Source organism: Diceros bicornis, chromosome 26 (assembly GCF_020826845.1).
Source record: "Diceros bicornis minor isolate mBicDic1 chromosome 26, mDicBic1.mat.cur, whole genome shotgun sequence".
Lineage (NCBI taxonomy): Eukaryota > Metazoa > Chordata > Mammalia > Perissodactyla > Rhinocerotidae > Diceros > Diceros bicornis.
Genome location: NC_080765.1, coordinates 30,921,188 through 30,937,579, shown reverse-complemented (window position 1 = coordinate 30,937,579; position 16,392 = coordinate 30,921,188). Strand labels below are relative to the sequence as shown.

Here is a 16,392-nt window from a genome sequence, read left to right as displayed (position 1 = left end):
CCTCAAACCCTTACACCAACAAGACATGCCACCTATGCCAGTAGGGTAAGTGCTATCTTATCCCCATTATACAGACGAGGAAACCAAAGCTCAGTTTAAGGGAGTTTAAGGAACTTGCCCAAGGCCACACTACTAGCATGTAAAGGACGTTTGATTCAAACCCACGTGGGTCTGGTTCCAAAGCCAGTGCTCTTTCCATATGTGCACCCCGCATCCACACAAGCCAGTCAGCTTAGCATGTGCCCAGGGCTGACTCCAGATGCTGGCAGAGCAGAGGTGTAATACTTGGTTCCTTTTGCCTACACATTTCTCAACTGCCTGGAAGTTTCTCTAGTAATTATTCTCAATCAAAGCACTAGACGGCACCACTCGAATGTAAATAACACCCTAGGAAGAGTGCATTAAACCATTATTGCCTGTTAACACCTTGTGACTGAGTGTATCAGATGAGGGAGCTGGGCTGATGTGCATCTGAGGAGAAGGGGCCCTTTCAGGGGCCTCCTCTGAGGCACCTCTAGGAAGCCCCAGATCTGCCAGTCTATGGCCCCGCACTCCCAGGAGCTCACAATGTAGCTGGGGAGATGAGTCGTCCTGCAAATGACGGTAATTAAAATGCGAGTCAGGCTGAGTCTGCTTCACAGGCTCCTCCTGCTCCCTGCTTTGACCATGGCCACCTGCAGGCTCTCTGTCCATCCCCATGGCTTGAACTGCCCCATATCTCTATCTCCAGCCCTTATCTTTTTCTACCTGCCTGAAGGATACCTCCACTTGTTATCTCACAGGCCCCAGAAACTCACCTTTGTTCTAGGCTCCCCCTCCCTGCACCCCCCACGGGATCCTCCTCCTGTTTTCTCTCTCTTGGTCAATGGCACCACCGTCCACCAGGTCCCCCAGTGAGGAAGCTGGGATACCCTGGGATTTCTTCTCCCTCACCCCATACATTCAATCAGCCACAAGTTTGGTCAGTTCTTCCTTAAATGTTCTCATGTCCATTCCCTTATTTCCATTCTCATTACTCCTGACATGATCTGGTCCTTTTCTGCCTCTCTATTCTCACCTTGAACTGTTTAACTCCCTTGTCTGAGGAAGTAACACTTTAGTGAGCCTTGAAAAATAAGGAGCAATCCATGGACAATCTGGGAGGGGAATGGCAGGCAGAGGAAATAGCAGCTGCAAAGGCCCTGAGTTTAGGAATGAGCTTGATGTGATCAAGGAACTCAAAGGAGGCCACAATGTACAGCACACAGACCTAAAACCAATGACTTATTGGAGACTCCCATGTTTCATCTGAAACCTTGGGTGTCAGTGGATCAGGACATGAGGAGGGAAGCTGATAAGGGATGAGTCGTGTCCCCCAAAAAGACCCCTTGAAATCCAAACCCCTGGTACCTGTGAATGTGACCTTACTAGGAAATAGGGTCTTTGTAGATGTAATTAAGATGTAAGTTAATGAGGTCATATTGGTGAGGGGTGGGCCCTTAACCCAATACGACTGGTGTCCCTATAAGAGGAGAAATGAGACAGACACACACCAAGGGAAGAGAGCCATGTGAAGATGGAGGCAGAGATTGGAGTTGTGCTGTGACAAGCCAAAGAATGCCAAGGATTACTGGTGACAACTCCCTCCTCGAGCAAACTTTAATCAGGCTCCTCTGAGCCCTCTTCTCAACTAGGCCTCCATGTTGGTCTTTTGAACCCAGTTTTAGCAAAGAATCCTCCAAAGTCAAGGGTGAGAATCTCCCCACCCTTGGTATCTAAGGCCTTGGCCTGCCTTTAGCAAGAATCCTGTTAAGCCAGTTTAGAAAGAATCCCCCCTACCCTTGATATCTAATCAAGTTCCTCTTGAATAAAATCTTCCTTGACATTTTTAACAAGCGTCCAGTATCATTTTTTTTTCTTTAACACTGGCCACCACCAGAAGCTAGGAAGAGGTAAGGAGGGATTCCACCCAGAGCCTTCAGAGGGAGCATGGCCCTTCTGACATCTTGATCTCAGACTTCCAGCCTCTGGAACTGTGAGAGAATAAATGTCTGTTGTTTTAAGCCTCTTAGTTTGTGGTACTTTATATGGCAGCCCTAGGACATGAATACTGGAAGCCAGGGCGGTGATGTGCCCCACACCTCAGGCGTACCTTTTGTGAGTAGTTGAGAGCCTTTTCCATCTCAGATGCGATGGCATTGATGTCATCACTTTCGTAAATGCCTGGAAACAAGCACATCATGAGTGTGGGGAAGGGACACAGATCCTGGCACATGTCCGTATCTGAAGACATGAGGGCCACGTGCAGGTCACCTCAGCCTGAGGGGCAGGGTGGGGCCTTAATGAGTTGAGCTGACCAGCCTCCACGCCTCCACTGTCCAGTGGTGAAGGGGTGGGCAGTTACAGTGAGGTTACCAACAGTGGGGCTGGCCTTGGGACCCAACGCCCTGGCACCCAGCCAAGAGCTCTCACCAGAGGGAAGAGCAGGTTAGGAACAAAGGTCTTGCTATTCCAGTGAATAAAAAGACCCATTTTGGGATTATTTAAAGTAGCTAAAGGCTGTAGTGAATACTGATGACTTATTTGAGAGGGACTAGAGTATAATGGCTAAGAAGACTGGAAGCTGACCTGCCTGGGTTCAACTCTTGGTTCCACCACTTAACTGCGTGTTTTTGGGCTCTGTGTCTCAGCTTCCCCAACTGTAAAGTGGGGATAAAAATAACCTACTTCATAGGGTTCTTGTGAGGAACGAATCATCATACACAGTCATGTGCTGCATAACGACATTTCGGTCAATGATGGATCACATATATGACGGTGGTCCCATAAGACGAGTACCATATAGCTTAGGTGTATAGTAGGCCATATCATTTAGGTTTGTGTAAGTACACTCTATGATGTTCCCACAATGACAAAATCACCTAAGGATGTATTTCTCAGAACACATCCCCGTCATTAATTGATGCACGACTGTATGTAAAATGCTTAGAACTGTGTCTGATCTATAATAGCTGTTCTATAAGTGTTTGCTATTATTAGTATTCATCACCACTAATAACTTAAATATATATACCCAGCACTTTTCACGGAAAGACCTGGGAAACAGGGCTGCCAAGTTCCAGCACCAGCTATGCCACTAACTTTGTAACCAAAGGCCCCTCACGTCCCTGGGAGTCATTTCTTCATCTGTAAATCAGAGAGGTTGGAATGCACTAGTGTGTCACAAGCCTCAATCATTTGTGTATCACTGTCACAATTTTGCCTTATCTAGATACCACCTAAATGATTATTTAATTAATTTATATTTTTAATCAATCCACTTTCATTTAAAGTATATATTTTTTAATTGAGATATAATTGACATATAACATTATATTAGTCTCAGGTGTACAACATAATGATTTGATATTTGTATATATTGCAAAATGACCACCACAATAAGTCTAGTTAACATCCTTAAAAATATATTTAAAAAAGAAAATTTATGTCACTGCCGACAATGGAAAGCTAGCATTTTTCTAAGAAATGTAAAAACAAGTATATAACTCTTTATCGGAGAGAAAGAAACCTTTCCTCTACCCTCCTAGATTCTCCAGCTGGGGCCTTGGAAATTAAACTGACAAATTACAGATTAACAAGAGAAAAACAGAGTTCAGTAACATGGGTAGCGCACACACACGTGGGAGAAACCCAGTGATGAGTAATTCAAAGGAGTGGTTAGAACTTGGGGCTTACATAGCATCTTAACAAAGAACAATGCGTTTGTAGAGAAGTGACAAGACAAAGGAAAGGAGGTTAGGCTTTTAGGGGTGGCAAACTGTGGGGAGGTAAATACACAGGGGCACCTAATGGAAGATAAGGGTTGTTTAGTAAGGTTTGTTATGCAGATTCCTCTTGGTGCTGTCTCTGGACTGGTAAGAGTCTAGAATTATCTTGGTGATTCAGAGTCTAAGAGTCATCCTCTTCTTCCTTTACAAATGGAAATTTATGTCCTGCTCTTGGGAACAGAGAGCTTTTTTGGCATCTGCTCTTTCTTAATTGTCTTCAGCTCAAAATAATCCTTATGCCAAAGTGGTATATTTTAGAGTGGCATATTCTGATCCCCACAACTACCACAATAAGAAAATTTGTTGCTCTGTGTTCCGTGTACAACTGTCTTGCCAAACACCTGTTGTGAACACTTCACCTTTTGGGAAACACTAAAGTAAGGGTCTTTTAGGGCCCTTTCCAACTCTGACATTCTAAAATACTTTAAAATAGTTTTACTTTAAAAAAAATTATGGTAAACATACATAACATAAGATTTACCATTTTAACCGTTTTTTAAGTGTACAGCTCAGCGGCATTAAGTATATTCACATTGTTGTGCAATCATCACCACCATCCATCTCCAGAACAGTAGTTTTACATTTTCGAACGTGACTTTCACATGCCCCTTTGCCTGAGTACATTTATGGCATAGGGAGCGATGTACTGAGACAACTATCTGGAAAGGAAGACGTGGAGACATCAGACAACATTCACGTACCTGTGTCTCCAAACGAGTGGAAGCGGCCACCAGCAGCCTGGGTGACCTCCCGGTAGGCGGCGGCGGTATCAGTGCGGCTGGCATAGCAGGCAGGGGGCGGGGTGTCCATCTGTGGCTCACCCACATAGAAGAGACACACGTGCAGGTGGAGGTCGCAGCCTCCGCAGGCCTCGGCCATGTAGGCGCTGAGCATGGGCTGCAGGGGAGAGAGAGCAGAGGGGGCCCAGAGCTGAGAGTTCTTGAAGCTGCTGGTCTCAGCTCAGTTCAGCCTAATCATCTTTCTTGAGGGCCCACTATGTGCCTGGTCTAGTACTTGGCACTGAGGATAGAAAGATGAGCAAGGCTGGGTCACAATTTCTCTTACTGTCTTAATAGGGTAGCTGGACCCGAGAGCTGGACCCGAGAGCCTGGTTACTCCAAGTGTGGTCTGTAGACCAGCAGCAAGGCCATCCTCGGGAAGCTTGTTAGAAATGCAGACTCTCAGGCCCCAGGCCAGACTTTCTGAACCAGGATCTATATTTTAACAACATCCCCAGGGGATTCTTCTATACATTACAGTCTAGTTTGGAAAATCCTGCTGGAGAAACCATTTGCTGGGCGTCCAGCTAGGGGAAGATGTGGGGTCACGAAGATTAAGGGATGTGGCCTACCCACCATGTCCTGGTCGGGGATGCCCCCCGTGAAGAGGTAAATGCCCTGCGATTGGTGTTTGTCTTTGTCCTTGAAGTCTACTTCCACAGCCTTCCGCAGGGCGCTGAGGACGTTCCTGCTGCCCCGACACTGCAGGGTCAGGGCCCACCTGGGAGGCAGGGAGGGCCATGCTGAGGGAGGCTGGCTGCGAGGCCCGGAGGGGGAGGGCAGGAGCGGAAGGTGGTTGTTTGCCGATTCGTGCCCATGTCTGTCAGAGGACAGGGATTCTAGAAAGCTACTTCCTGATGGAGAGGGGAACAGAGAAAACGGCACCTCTGAGGCTGCCCTCAGACACAGCAGGTGCAGTCTCTGCCTGTCACCTACCGCCATGCGCTTTGCAAGTTGTCGTGGCTCACAGCAACCATCTCGGGCCTCCAGCTTTCAATTGTGCTTCCAAACCTTGGAGCGAAGGAAAGAGGGCTTGTTCTTAGCAAGGAGATAGGTCCACTGTGCCCCAGCTCCTTGGGGTCCCCAGGCTTTTAGGAGGGCAAAATTCTGATTATACCCTCAAAATGTTAGGATGTCACTGGCCTGGGACAGCCACGAGATTTCCTTGCTGGTCATGACAAGTCCCAGTACATTCATGGTGGGAGCAGAGCTGGGGCTCTCAGTCAAGACACAGAGCCAGGACCAGCCTCGGCCAGACTTTCCTCCTGATGTGCTGAGGGTACAACGTGTTGTCTCCCTTCTCCCTGTGAACTTCCCCATCCACCAAGGAGGGAGTCATTTCTCCCTGTTGAAACTCGCCTAGCACTGATTCATCCTCACAACACATTTTTCACTCTATCTGTACTATAGTTTGTTTTAAAAATATACATCTCATCTTTCCTATGAGATAGAATTTAAATCCTTGAGAAGAGGATTTATCCCCTTTATCAAGGAACAGATGTCCCCTCTCTGGTTCAAGACTGATCCTTCCACCAAGGCTCTTGTCTTCATCATCACCAATCTCTTCTGAGACCTTGCCCCACAGTTCACATCCATTCCCAACTTCTCTCTGCTTCCCTCTTCCCCATTGCCTCCCTACGTGTTTAAGCCTCTCCGTACTTAACAATAACTTCCTCCTTCTACCAGCATCCTCTACTAGCTACTCCTCTCTCTCTCCCGTTTATGGACAAGCTCCCTAGAAAAACTGTCCCACAAGCGCCTCACTTCTGCTTCCTCCTCAGCCCACTGCAGTCAAGCTTCCACCCTGGGAGGTTCTCTGGCAAATATTAATGATGACCTCCTTTCCCCCTCCCACGGAATAGCTCTAATATAGCTGGATAATAAAGCCTCTATTATAGTTTGGTGAAAATTCTAACAATATCCAGACAGTGAAAATTCCTCCAATTTTATCCCCCAGAAAAAATTTCTAACTCTTTGCTCTCTAGTTTTTTGGATTAAAAAAAAATGTGTAGGTAAACATATATTTACAGAAATGGAATTATACAATATATACTATTTGTAATCTGTTTCTTTCCTTTCATTTGGAGTTATTGAGGGCATTTTTCTTTTTTTGTGTGTGAGGAAGATCAGCCCTGAGCTAACATCCATGCCGATCCTCCTATTTTCTGCTGAGGAAGACTGGCCCTGGGCTAACATCTGTGCCCATCTTCCTCCACTTTATACGGGACGCCGCCAGAGCATGGCCTGACAAGCGGTGCATGGGTGCACGCCCGGGATCCGAACACGGGCCGCCAGCAGCGGAGTGTGCGCACGTAACCGCTATGCCACAGGGCCGGCCCCGAGGGCATTTTTCTAAATGTGCTCTCCTAAATCTCCCTCATTCTTTTGAATGGTTGCATGGTAGTCCACTGCCGGGATTATTTTACCAGTTTCCTCTCGACGGTCACACAGTTTGCTTTCAGGTTTATCTACTATTATAACTCTGCGTTGAACATCTCTGCACAGTTATCTTTGCACACTCATCTTAGTATTTCCTTTGGATAATTCATAAAGGTTTAATTAAAGGAATAAAGAATATACACTTAAAAAAATTTAATACAGGGGCTATAACGAATGACCCTTCCACTGACACTTTCCAAGAGTACCCTTTTCATCATATCACCAGCACTGGGCATTATCAATCTTTTAAATAAACTGAATTGCAAAAAAATTATATCTCATTGTTTTCATACCAGTGAGCTCTATTGCCAACTTCGATGGATTCATTCTTCCCTTTCCTTCTTTGCTTCTGCAGAGTTGAACTCTGCTTCTTTCTAAGACTCTCCTCCCCTTGGCTTCCCAACACCATTCTCTCCTGGTTTTCTTTCTGCCTCTCCTGCTGCTCCTCTCTTGTGTTGTCCTGCCCTACCCTCCAAACATCAATGCCTCCCAAGTTCTCTCTTTGATTGTCTTCCCTCCCCCCTTCACATCTCCATAGGAGCAATTCAGGCACTCCCATGTTTTCAACCATATGACCAGAATGCTGATGGCCCACAGACCTGTATTTCCTGGCTAGAACACCTTATTGGAGCTCATAACAGGAGAATCTCCAAACTCTCAAGAATCTCAAACTCTACATGTTTAGAATCATCTTCTACTTCCAAGATCTGCTCCACCTGGCATGTCTTCTCTTTGCCATCCCTCATCCCCTACAGTCAAACAGTGACTATATTCTGTAGCTTCTAACTCCCAACGCCCCTTCCTGCATCCCTTTCTTCCATTCCCATGGCCTTGGCTCAAGCCCACTCTGCACTAGTGCAGACTATTGCAGTAGCCTCACTGGTCTCCCTTCCTCCAGTATTTCACCCTGCACCTTGCTGCTTGAGCATTTCAAGATTACTACCTTGCTTAAAATCCTTTAATGCCTATATATCCTATAGTATAAAAACTCCTGAGCTCAGTCTATATAAATCCTCCATCATCTGGGTTATTTTGTCATGCACAATCTCTCCCTCTCACCCCATATCCGTACTGAACTACCTGATAGTCCCCCAAAGTTCCCTAGTACCTCACACCTCTGTGCCTCTGCTCATGCTGTTCCCTGTACCAGGAATGCCCATCCTCTCCATTGCCCCCATCACTCCCATGTGCCAGGCAAACCTACTCATTTGTCAAAGCTTAGCTAAAGGGCGACTTCCTCTACGAAGACTTCCTGACCTCACTCTGCCAAGTAAAAGGGACTGTTCCTGCCTTTGACCTCTCACAGTCCCATAGCCTGCCTTCCACTTATTGTTTACAGAAAACATGTAACAGCACTTATTTCTTAGCATGCCTCTCTCCCACTACTAGCCCGTTAGTGCCTTGAGGACAGGCATTGTGTGTTTTAACTTCCGTATCCCTAACGCCCAGCACAGTGACTGCTACATGGCAGGCTTTCAATAAAAGTTTGTTGAATGAATGAATGGATGGATGGATAAATGAATGAAAATATTGCCTAAAATGTTTCTTTAAGCATTTTTTTCTGTAGAATTTATTGTGGAAAGACTAGGCTCTGGTACAGAATAATATATAATATTAACTATTGACTTAATAGGTTTAGAATACTCCCTATTTGATGTGAAGTTGTGCAAAAATGTATCCTTTAAGTGGGTTCCTTTTCTTTCTTCTCTAATTAGTTAAAATGGTATGCAATTAAAAAATATATAAAACTGTATATATTTAAGTTATATGTAACCAAATATATATAATTTAACTATATACATATATGGATAGTTAAATATTATATATATATATATGGTTTGAGATCATATATATATAGTTAAATTACATATAATTTTATATAATACATATAACGTATATGGTTATGTAACTATATATAATATATATAACTTAACTATATATAATATAAAACTATATAGTTAAATTATATATAACTATAATACATATAATTTAAATATATATGGTTGTATATAATTTGAGTATATATAGTTAAAAATATAATTTATATATAAAATATTTATATTTAAAATTTAAAATTTATTTATATTTATTTATATTTAAAATTTATATATAAAATTATTTTATACAAAAATATATAATTTAAATATATATTATAGTTTAATTTAATTGTATACAGCTCTATATATAATTAAAATTTAGAATTGGAATCTTAAATGTTTGCAATCCTGTGCCTTGCTAGACCCGAGCTGGGAACGAAGACTGGGGCATGCCTGGGGGCCCCTCTTTTTCTCTTCTGTGTTCATCAGCTTGGAAGCCAAATGGGTCAAGGAGCTGAGTTACTTTATCCTGGCTGATCAAGCAGTGTGTTTTGGGGCCGCTTATCACCTTGGCCCCAGTGGGACGGTCCTGCAACTATTTAATTATTCAATGCCCCAAAGAAGATCATTCAAATCAGATAAACTGACGGCCATCCTCGGAGGCGGGGTGCTCGTAACATCTAACCAGCACCCTGCCAGAAGGCTCAGCCCAGCGACCGCACCAAACACGCACGGACCACGCCGCTCCCCCCACGCCCCACCGGGAGCGTACGCGATGACGTTGAAGCAGTCCTTGTTGGCTAGTTGCTCCTCGAGCAGAAGCCGCAGGGAGTGCTGGATATGAATAATGTACATGGAATTGGTCACGGAGATATCCAGCAGTATAACCACCCTAAAAAGAAACACAAGCTTTAAGAGGAGAACCGGATCTCTCAGATAGGGTTTATTTTCTTCCATTTTACTATTTAAAGTTTTTTCCAGGGGAATTTTGCATGCCAAAGTCACAGCTGGCCAAAAGCTTCTTCATGGTTTGAGGTCAACAGAGGTAGATTTACAACAGGAGACTAAGGGGGTTGTTGAAACTTCTCTCCCAGGAGGTTCTGTCATGGAATCAAGTCTCATGGAGGAGACGGTTTAAGGGGCAGGGGCTGCGTACAATGATTTTCATACATTTCCTTGTTTTAAAGAACTAGCATCAACATTATTATAGGCTGGGGTCTTTGTAGGGAAAACAGAAACAAGGTAAGCAAGTTAGACGGGGAATTAGGTGTATCTGGGCCTCTGGGGAAATGTTCGTATCTTTTTGTTTCCTCTCTCTGTTTTAAGATCTCTAGCCCCATTCACCCTTCTTCTTTCATTACTTCAAATCTTATATTCCCACCTCCTCCCTCCATTCTCATTTTGAGACAGCTATGGATAGCAAAAGAAAATCCACTGGATTTAGAGTCAGAAGACCTTGGTTCAAGTCCCACTTTCTGTGTGGCCTTAGGCAAGTCACAAAACCTCTCTGATCTTTGGAATATTTGACTATACACTATAATAAGACTCCTCATAGGATTGTTTTGAGAATTAAACAATATAATAGATGTATAATATTACAAATTATAATACTGTATAAATGGTAACATCAAATAAGGTATGGAATGATAATGACAGCTATAATGGATACCTACTGCTCCTCCCTAGTCAGCATCCATTACCTCTTCTGGCAAGAACATCCTGATTTTCCTTTGGGAATCACCTCTGCCTCTATCAGTCCATTTGAGTTGAGTGGAGCTGACCCCACCCTAAGCCTTCAAGGGTGGGCATGTTCTAAGCAATTAGAACATCACACATACACACACACACACACACACACACACACACGGCCAGAGTGAATAGTTCATGGATGGGTCCATGCCCCAAGCCCTGGGAGTGCTAAACTGGTAGAAAGTAAGTTGGCAGCTTCAGGTGGCTATCTTGCCACCTGGAGGGGAAAGGCTGCCTGTAAACAAAGCCAACAGAGGAGAAAGCAGAGCTGAGAGATGGATGTAGATTCCCGACATGCATGAACCTCTGGATCGAGCCATGCCTGAAGACACCTATCAAATCTAGCCTAGAATTTTCTGCTACCTTAACCAGATTTCCCTGTTTTGTTGAAGCCAATTTACATTTAGTTTCTGATGCCTTTTAATGGAAAGAATCCTGAGTAACACAATGATGATATTATTGATGTTGATGATGATGGTGGTGACTTTTTTTCCTCCAGGGGTTCTGCTGAGTGATGGCTGAAATCTTATTCTTAACCTAATCCTTAATCTAAGAGATGGCTTCTGATGCTACCAACAGGGAATTTGTAGTCGGATAACAGCTGTGTCACACACCAGACCTCAAAGGACAAGAGCACTGCTTGGGAGAAGTTACCTTTTTTCACAGACGGTGCCCCAGATTCTTCTGCTGGCCAAGGAGAGCCACTCGATCCGCCTCTCATACATCCGCATCGCTCTGCTGAGCTGTTTCTGCAAACCCATGGGCCACACACAGTGAGCAACTGTGCAAAAGATGGCTGACTAAGGGGTTGCTGGGGAAGGGGGTGTACCCCAGCTGGCTTCTGGGAATGGTGTGTCAAGGTCATGGGTATCCAGGCAATATATAAACATTCCACTAAATCATGAAACGACTCTGCCACAAGACCAAGGAGAGAAGAAACAAATATTTCATTGCCTCAAATGGGAGAGGAGGTAGATCTTTCCCCAAAGGATTAGAGACTTTTGTTTGAGGCATCCAGGTCCTGCCTGGGGAGGGGGTGGGGAAAGCTCTAGAGATGCCTGTGGGTGGAGCAATCTCTGCTTACAAGAGAGAGTTTAGTCAATGGCTTGGTGTCTCCACATTCAATGGCGCCTTCCTCCCACTCCCCCTTCCCACACCCCATCTTCTGACGGATTGGACCCATCACTGACCTGGTACTCATAGAGGAAGGGCGGGTCCACGTGAATATTCTTCACTGTCCCGTCATGCCATTCAAATTGTATCATTGCCTTCTGCACTCAGGTGTGGCCGGGAGCGGGAGCAGGTGAACAGAAGCACATGTGGGGAATGATTTTAAGTTTAATTTGGGCACTGGCCTCTTCAAATCAGATGCAGGAGAGGGAAATGGGCACATCTGCACACATCTGGGGTCGGATTACATCTCTCCCTGCCCGGGCATTGCCTTGCCTGTGCTGGCAGAGAGGGCCTTCAGGACAGCGGTCCCCTGAATGAACCATGCCTGACAGCAAGCCAGGCTGCCTTCTTGGGAGGTTCACCTGAACATCAGAGTCTTTATTACAAGATATGGTTGGAGGTTTTGGTAATAGCAGAGTCGGAGAACTTAAAACGTACTGGCCATGGGGAACCCAGATAGGCCCTTATGGACACTTTGAAAATGGAATTTGTTCATCTTGTTCTTTCATCCTCCACCAAGTCATTGTATTCATATCTCTAACTATGACTCCATCCATCTAGTCATTCATCCATCCACTGCTAGAACTATATACCCCCACACCATCTCTCTTTCCTTTCATTCTTCCATCTTTCCACTGATCTCTCTATTCACCTATTATTCCTTCCTTCCATTTCTCCATCCTTCCATCCTTACTTAAATTTTACTTTCATACTCTCATCTTTTTTTATGGTATCCTGTCATCCGTCCTTCCATTTTTTCCCTTCATCCTTCCATCTGTTCACATTTCCATCCATCCATCCTTTCACCTATTCATTCATCATGAACATTTCCATCCATCCAACCATTCATCCATCTTTTTGTCTTCTTCTCATCCTTCCTTCCACCCACTCAGCCGTCCAGTAAACATTCACTGACCGCTCACTAGATATTGAGGATACAGAGTTGGAGAAGAGTTTTTCCTTTTAAAGGGCTCATACTCGGGTGGAGATTTAGATGTGTAACAAATACACTCATTAACACATTATAGGAGCTACAGTAGAAGTCTGTACAAGGTACAGAGAGGACATAAAGGGAGTGAGTGTGTTCCGAGTCGGGTGGAGGAAAACCTTCATGGAGGAGGTGACCGTGGAACCCAGTTTACTCCCTCTTACCCCCATCTCCCAAGTTCCATTTTCAGATCTTTGAAAAACAGCAGTTAGAGTAGATTTGATGAGAGTTCTGGAGTCCTGGGTGGAAAGCCTACATCCAGGCTTTCAGGCCCTCAGGCTCCACTCCTTGGGCTCTGCCTTATGACTCTTATTTCCTGAACGTTTAAGAAGGGAAATGCCACAGAGGAGCTCCCCTGCAGAGGACCGAGAGAACTCTGAATTTGAGTTACCTCATGGACAGTTGATGAGACTGTTTTCTGGAGAATAGGCACAAATTCCTCCACGGGAGAGAACGCATTGGGTGCCAGAACCTGATAAAGGCTTAATTTCTTGGCTGTAAAAATAAACAGAGGGGTTTGAGGCACCACTCCTGAGGACCTAGAAGATTCATGCCGTGTAGTCAGGCACCTGAGTCTTGGGTTCTGCCCTCTGTGGGGATTTACCTTTCAGGCCATTGACCTTTAGCCATTCTGCGGAAGTCTTGTCCAAGTTTGGGAACTCAATTGTGAGGGGAGCCTCATGCTTTGGAGGTTTAGGCAAGAGACTTGTGAGTGGCCCTTTTGCAATCTCTGTGGAAATCTAAATTAAAATTAAAATCCTCATTACATAACCATATTTTACAGCTGGAAAGTCCTCAGTTTCCCCCACCCACCCAGTTCCCCCAAGTGGAGCATCATAAAACATTACCTGGTAAATTAAAGGCAGTTCTGCTTTCCCTCCCACCACCCCATTCCTTCTCTGGAGATTTCTGGAATTTCCAGGGGCAAAGGGAGATGTCCCCAGCAACTTGCTTCCTCTTTCATTTGTCTATCCTCCTCGCCCCTTCCCCACCCTGACCATTAAGATCAGCACCTCAGACTCCAAAATGACGAGTAGCCCCTCCATGAGCTCAAAACATAAGGTTCAGGGAACTAAAAAGTAACTCCTTCACCAAATCATGGAGGGAGCCCTGATCGAGCCCAGTCTCCCCTCACCCACGTTTACAAACTGAAAACCTGAAGTTCTGAGAGGTTAAAGCACATAGCTCATGTATGACTAAAACACAGAGCAGCAATTCCCAAAGCTTCGGACATTTGAGCACTGCCTTCATGAATTTTGCTATATCTGAGTATCACTGTACTGTTATTTACTTAATTTTTTTTTTCTGAGGAAGATTCGCCATGAGCTAACATCTATTGCCAATCTTCCCCTTTTTGTATGTGAGCTGCCACCACAGCATGGCCACTGACAGACGAGTGGTGTAAGTCCGCACCCGGGAACCAAACCCAGGCTGCCGAAGCAGAGCACGCTGAACTTAACCACTACGCCACCAGGGCTGGCCCTACTTAATATTTTTTCTTTTTTTTTTTTTTTTAATTATTTGTTTTCCCCCCTAAAGCCCCAGTAGATAGTTGTATGTCATAAATGCACATCCTTCTAGTTGCTGTACATGGGACGCGACCTCAGCATGGCGGGAGAAGCAGTACGTCGGTGCGCGCCCAGGATCCGAACCCGGGCCGCCAGCAGCAGAGTGCTCGCACTTAACCACCAAGCCATGGGGCCAGCCCAATATTTTTTCAATAAATCAAACATGTAACATTAAAGCTTTTTAATTATTAATTTGATTTAATTTTTAAAATTGACTCCCTTTTTTGTACTTGAATAATTTTAGAAAGAAGATCTATTGCTACCACAATAAGCTAGTTTTAAATACATAACATTTAAAACAAATTAATCCATGTACCACCTTATAATTATCTTGCAAACCACAAGTAGTACATGCATTTCATTTGGGAAAACTCCTGGTAAGGTTTTGGCATTCCACAGACCTGAGTTCAATTCAAACTTGACCTATTTCTATCTCTGTGATCATGGGGAAATTATTCAACCTCTTAACTTCAGTTTTGTCATCTGTAAAATGGGAGTAATAATATATCTACCGCAGACTGTTGTTGTAAAGATAAAATAAGGCATTTAAAGAATTAAGCATTGTGCCTATCTTAGAAAGTACACTCAGTACATGAGAACTATTATAATCATAATACTGATAGTTGTTATGATTTATAGATTATCAGTAGAAGAGCTGGAACTAAAATTTCAGATCTCAGTCTAGGTGCTGTGTTTCTTTCACTATATCCAGCCAGGCCAAAATTTCTGGTCCTCACATCCACATCTTCATTCAGTGAAGCTATAAATGCATTCTGTTCCCATCTGTCCATGGCTAAGCTCTCTGTTCGGTCTAAACAGCACGTAGCTGGTTATGGTGCCTGTGTCCATAAGCAGGCTGAGTTATTCTGCTGATGTTAAATTAACCAAGTCACCGGCAGGGTCTGCCCTGCTTGAGGTGCTGGGTGGGAAAGACTGCCTTCAAGACAGCCTACTCCATGTGGTTGAGGTTTGCATCATTCTCCAAAGCGGGAGAAGGGAGGGGGCAGTGACAGGGGGAAGAGGTGGCTGGCTTTACTCTGAAATACATTTTTCAGTTAGAAAATCCACCAGGATCCTTTGGCACAGTGGAAGGCCGCCCAGCCCACCCAGCTCAGAGCTATGGGCTACGGCGGAGGGCGGGGCCTCACACTGTTTCACTTTCAGGACATGGGGGCCACACAGCCACGCCGCTGAGAGACAAGTGAGAAGGGAGAATGGAATGAGGCCCCCTGAGTGTCTCTGGGAGGAGGTCCCAGAATCTTCCCTCACACCACCTACCTCCATCATGCCGGTCAGCTCCTCACAGGGTGTGCTGTGGTGCAGTGCTTGGACATGGCCCAGGAGGTTCTGAGCCTTCTGGATTTCTTCCAGAAGCTGGTCCACGTCCTGGCTGGTATAGATCTGGGGGGGGGGGGGAATCAGCCATCCAGAAGTCACTTGGCTACCAGCAGTGGCCAAGGCAGAAAGGGGCAAGCAGCCACGTCAATTCCTAGAGCTGAGTGGCAGACTCTTTAAACCAGACATTATAAACTGAGGTCTGTGTGCCAGACAGAGCCTACAAACACATCATATTCCACTTTTACAGTATTGGCCTGCAGTGTTTTTAAACAGTTGAAGAGTTGTCTACCCTTAAAAATGTGAAGAAACACTCTACACCCTCTAGGATGGCTATAATAATAATAAAAAAAGGACTATAACAATTGTTGGTGAGGATGCAGAGAATTGGAACTCCTGTACACTGCTGGTGGGAATGTAAAATGGTGCAACTGCCGTGGAAAACAGTTGGATGGTTCCTCAAAAAATTAAACATAGAATTACCACATGACCTAGCATTTTCACTTTTAGGTATATATCCAAAACAATTGAAAACAGGGACTCAGAGACTTTAACACCAATGTTTATAGCAGTTCACAATAGCCAAAAGGTGGAAACAACCCAAATGTCTATCAACTGATAAATGAATAATCAAAATGTAGTATATCTAGAAAATGGAGTATTATTCAGCCACACAAAAGAATGAAGTTCTGATACATGCTACAACATAGATAAACCTTGAAAACATTATGCTAACTG

The 16,392-nt window shown here is 44.5% G+C and overlaps 1 protein-coding gene across 1 annotated transcript in view; it reads right to left on the bottom strand.

Moving 5' to 3' along the window:
- VWA3A (von Willebrand factor A domain containing 3A) overlaps nt 1-16,392 on the bottom strand; it is a 46,211-nt gene that overhangs the window by 14,246 nt on the left and 15,573 nt on the right. Inside the window, 12 exon segments of the mRNA XM_058569915.1 lie at nt 2,132-2,202; nt 4,508-4,703; nt 5,162-5,306; nt 5,522-5,596; nt 9,614-9,733; nt 11,245-11,339; nt 11,781-11,861; nt 13,143-13,246; nt 13,356-13,491; nt 15,598-15,730; nt 15,732-15,761; nt 15,824-15,942. Of these exon segments, the coding sequence (XP_058425898.1) occupies nt 2,132-2,202; nt 4,508-4,703; nt 5,162-5,306; nt 5,522-5,596; nt 9,614-9,733; nt 11,245-11,339; nt 11,781-11,861; nt 13,143-13,246; nt 13,356-13,491; nt 15,598-15,730; nt 15,732-15,761; nt 15,824-15,942 (1,305 nt within the window).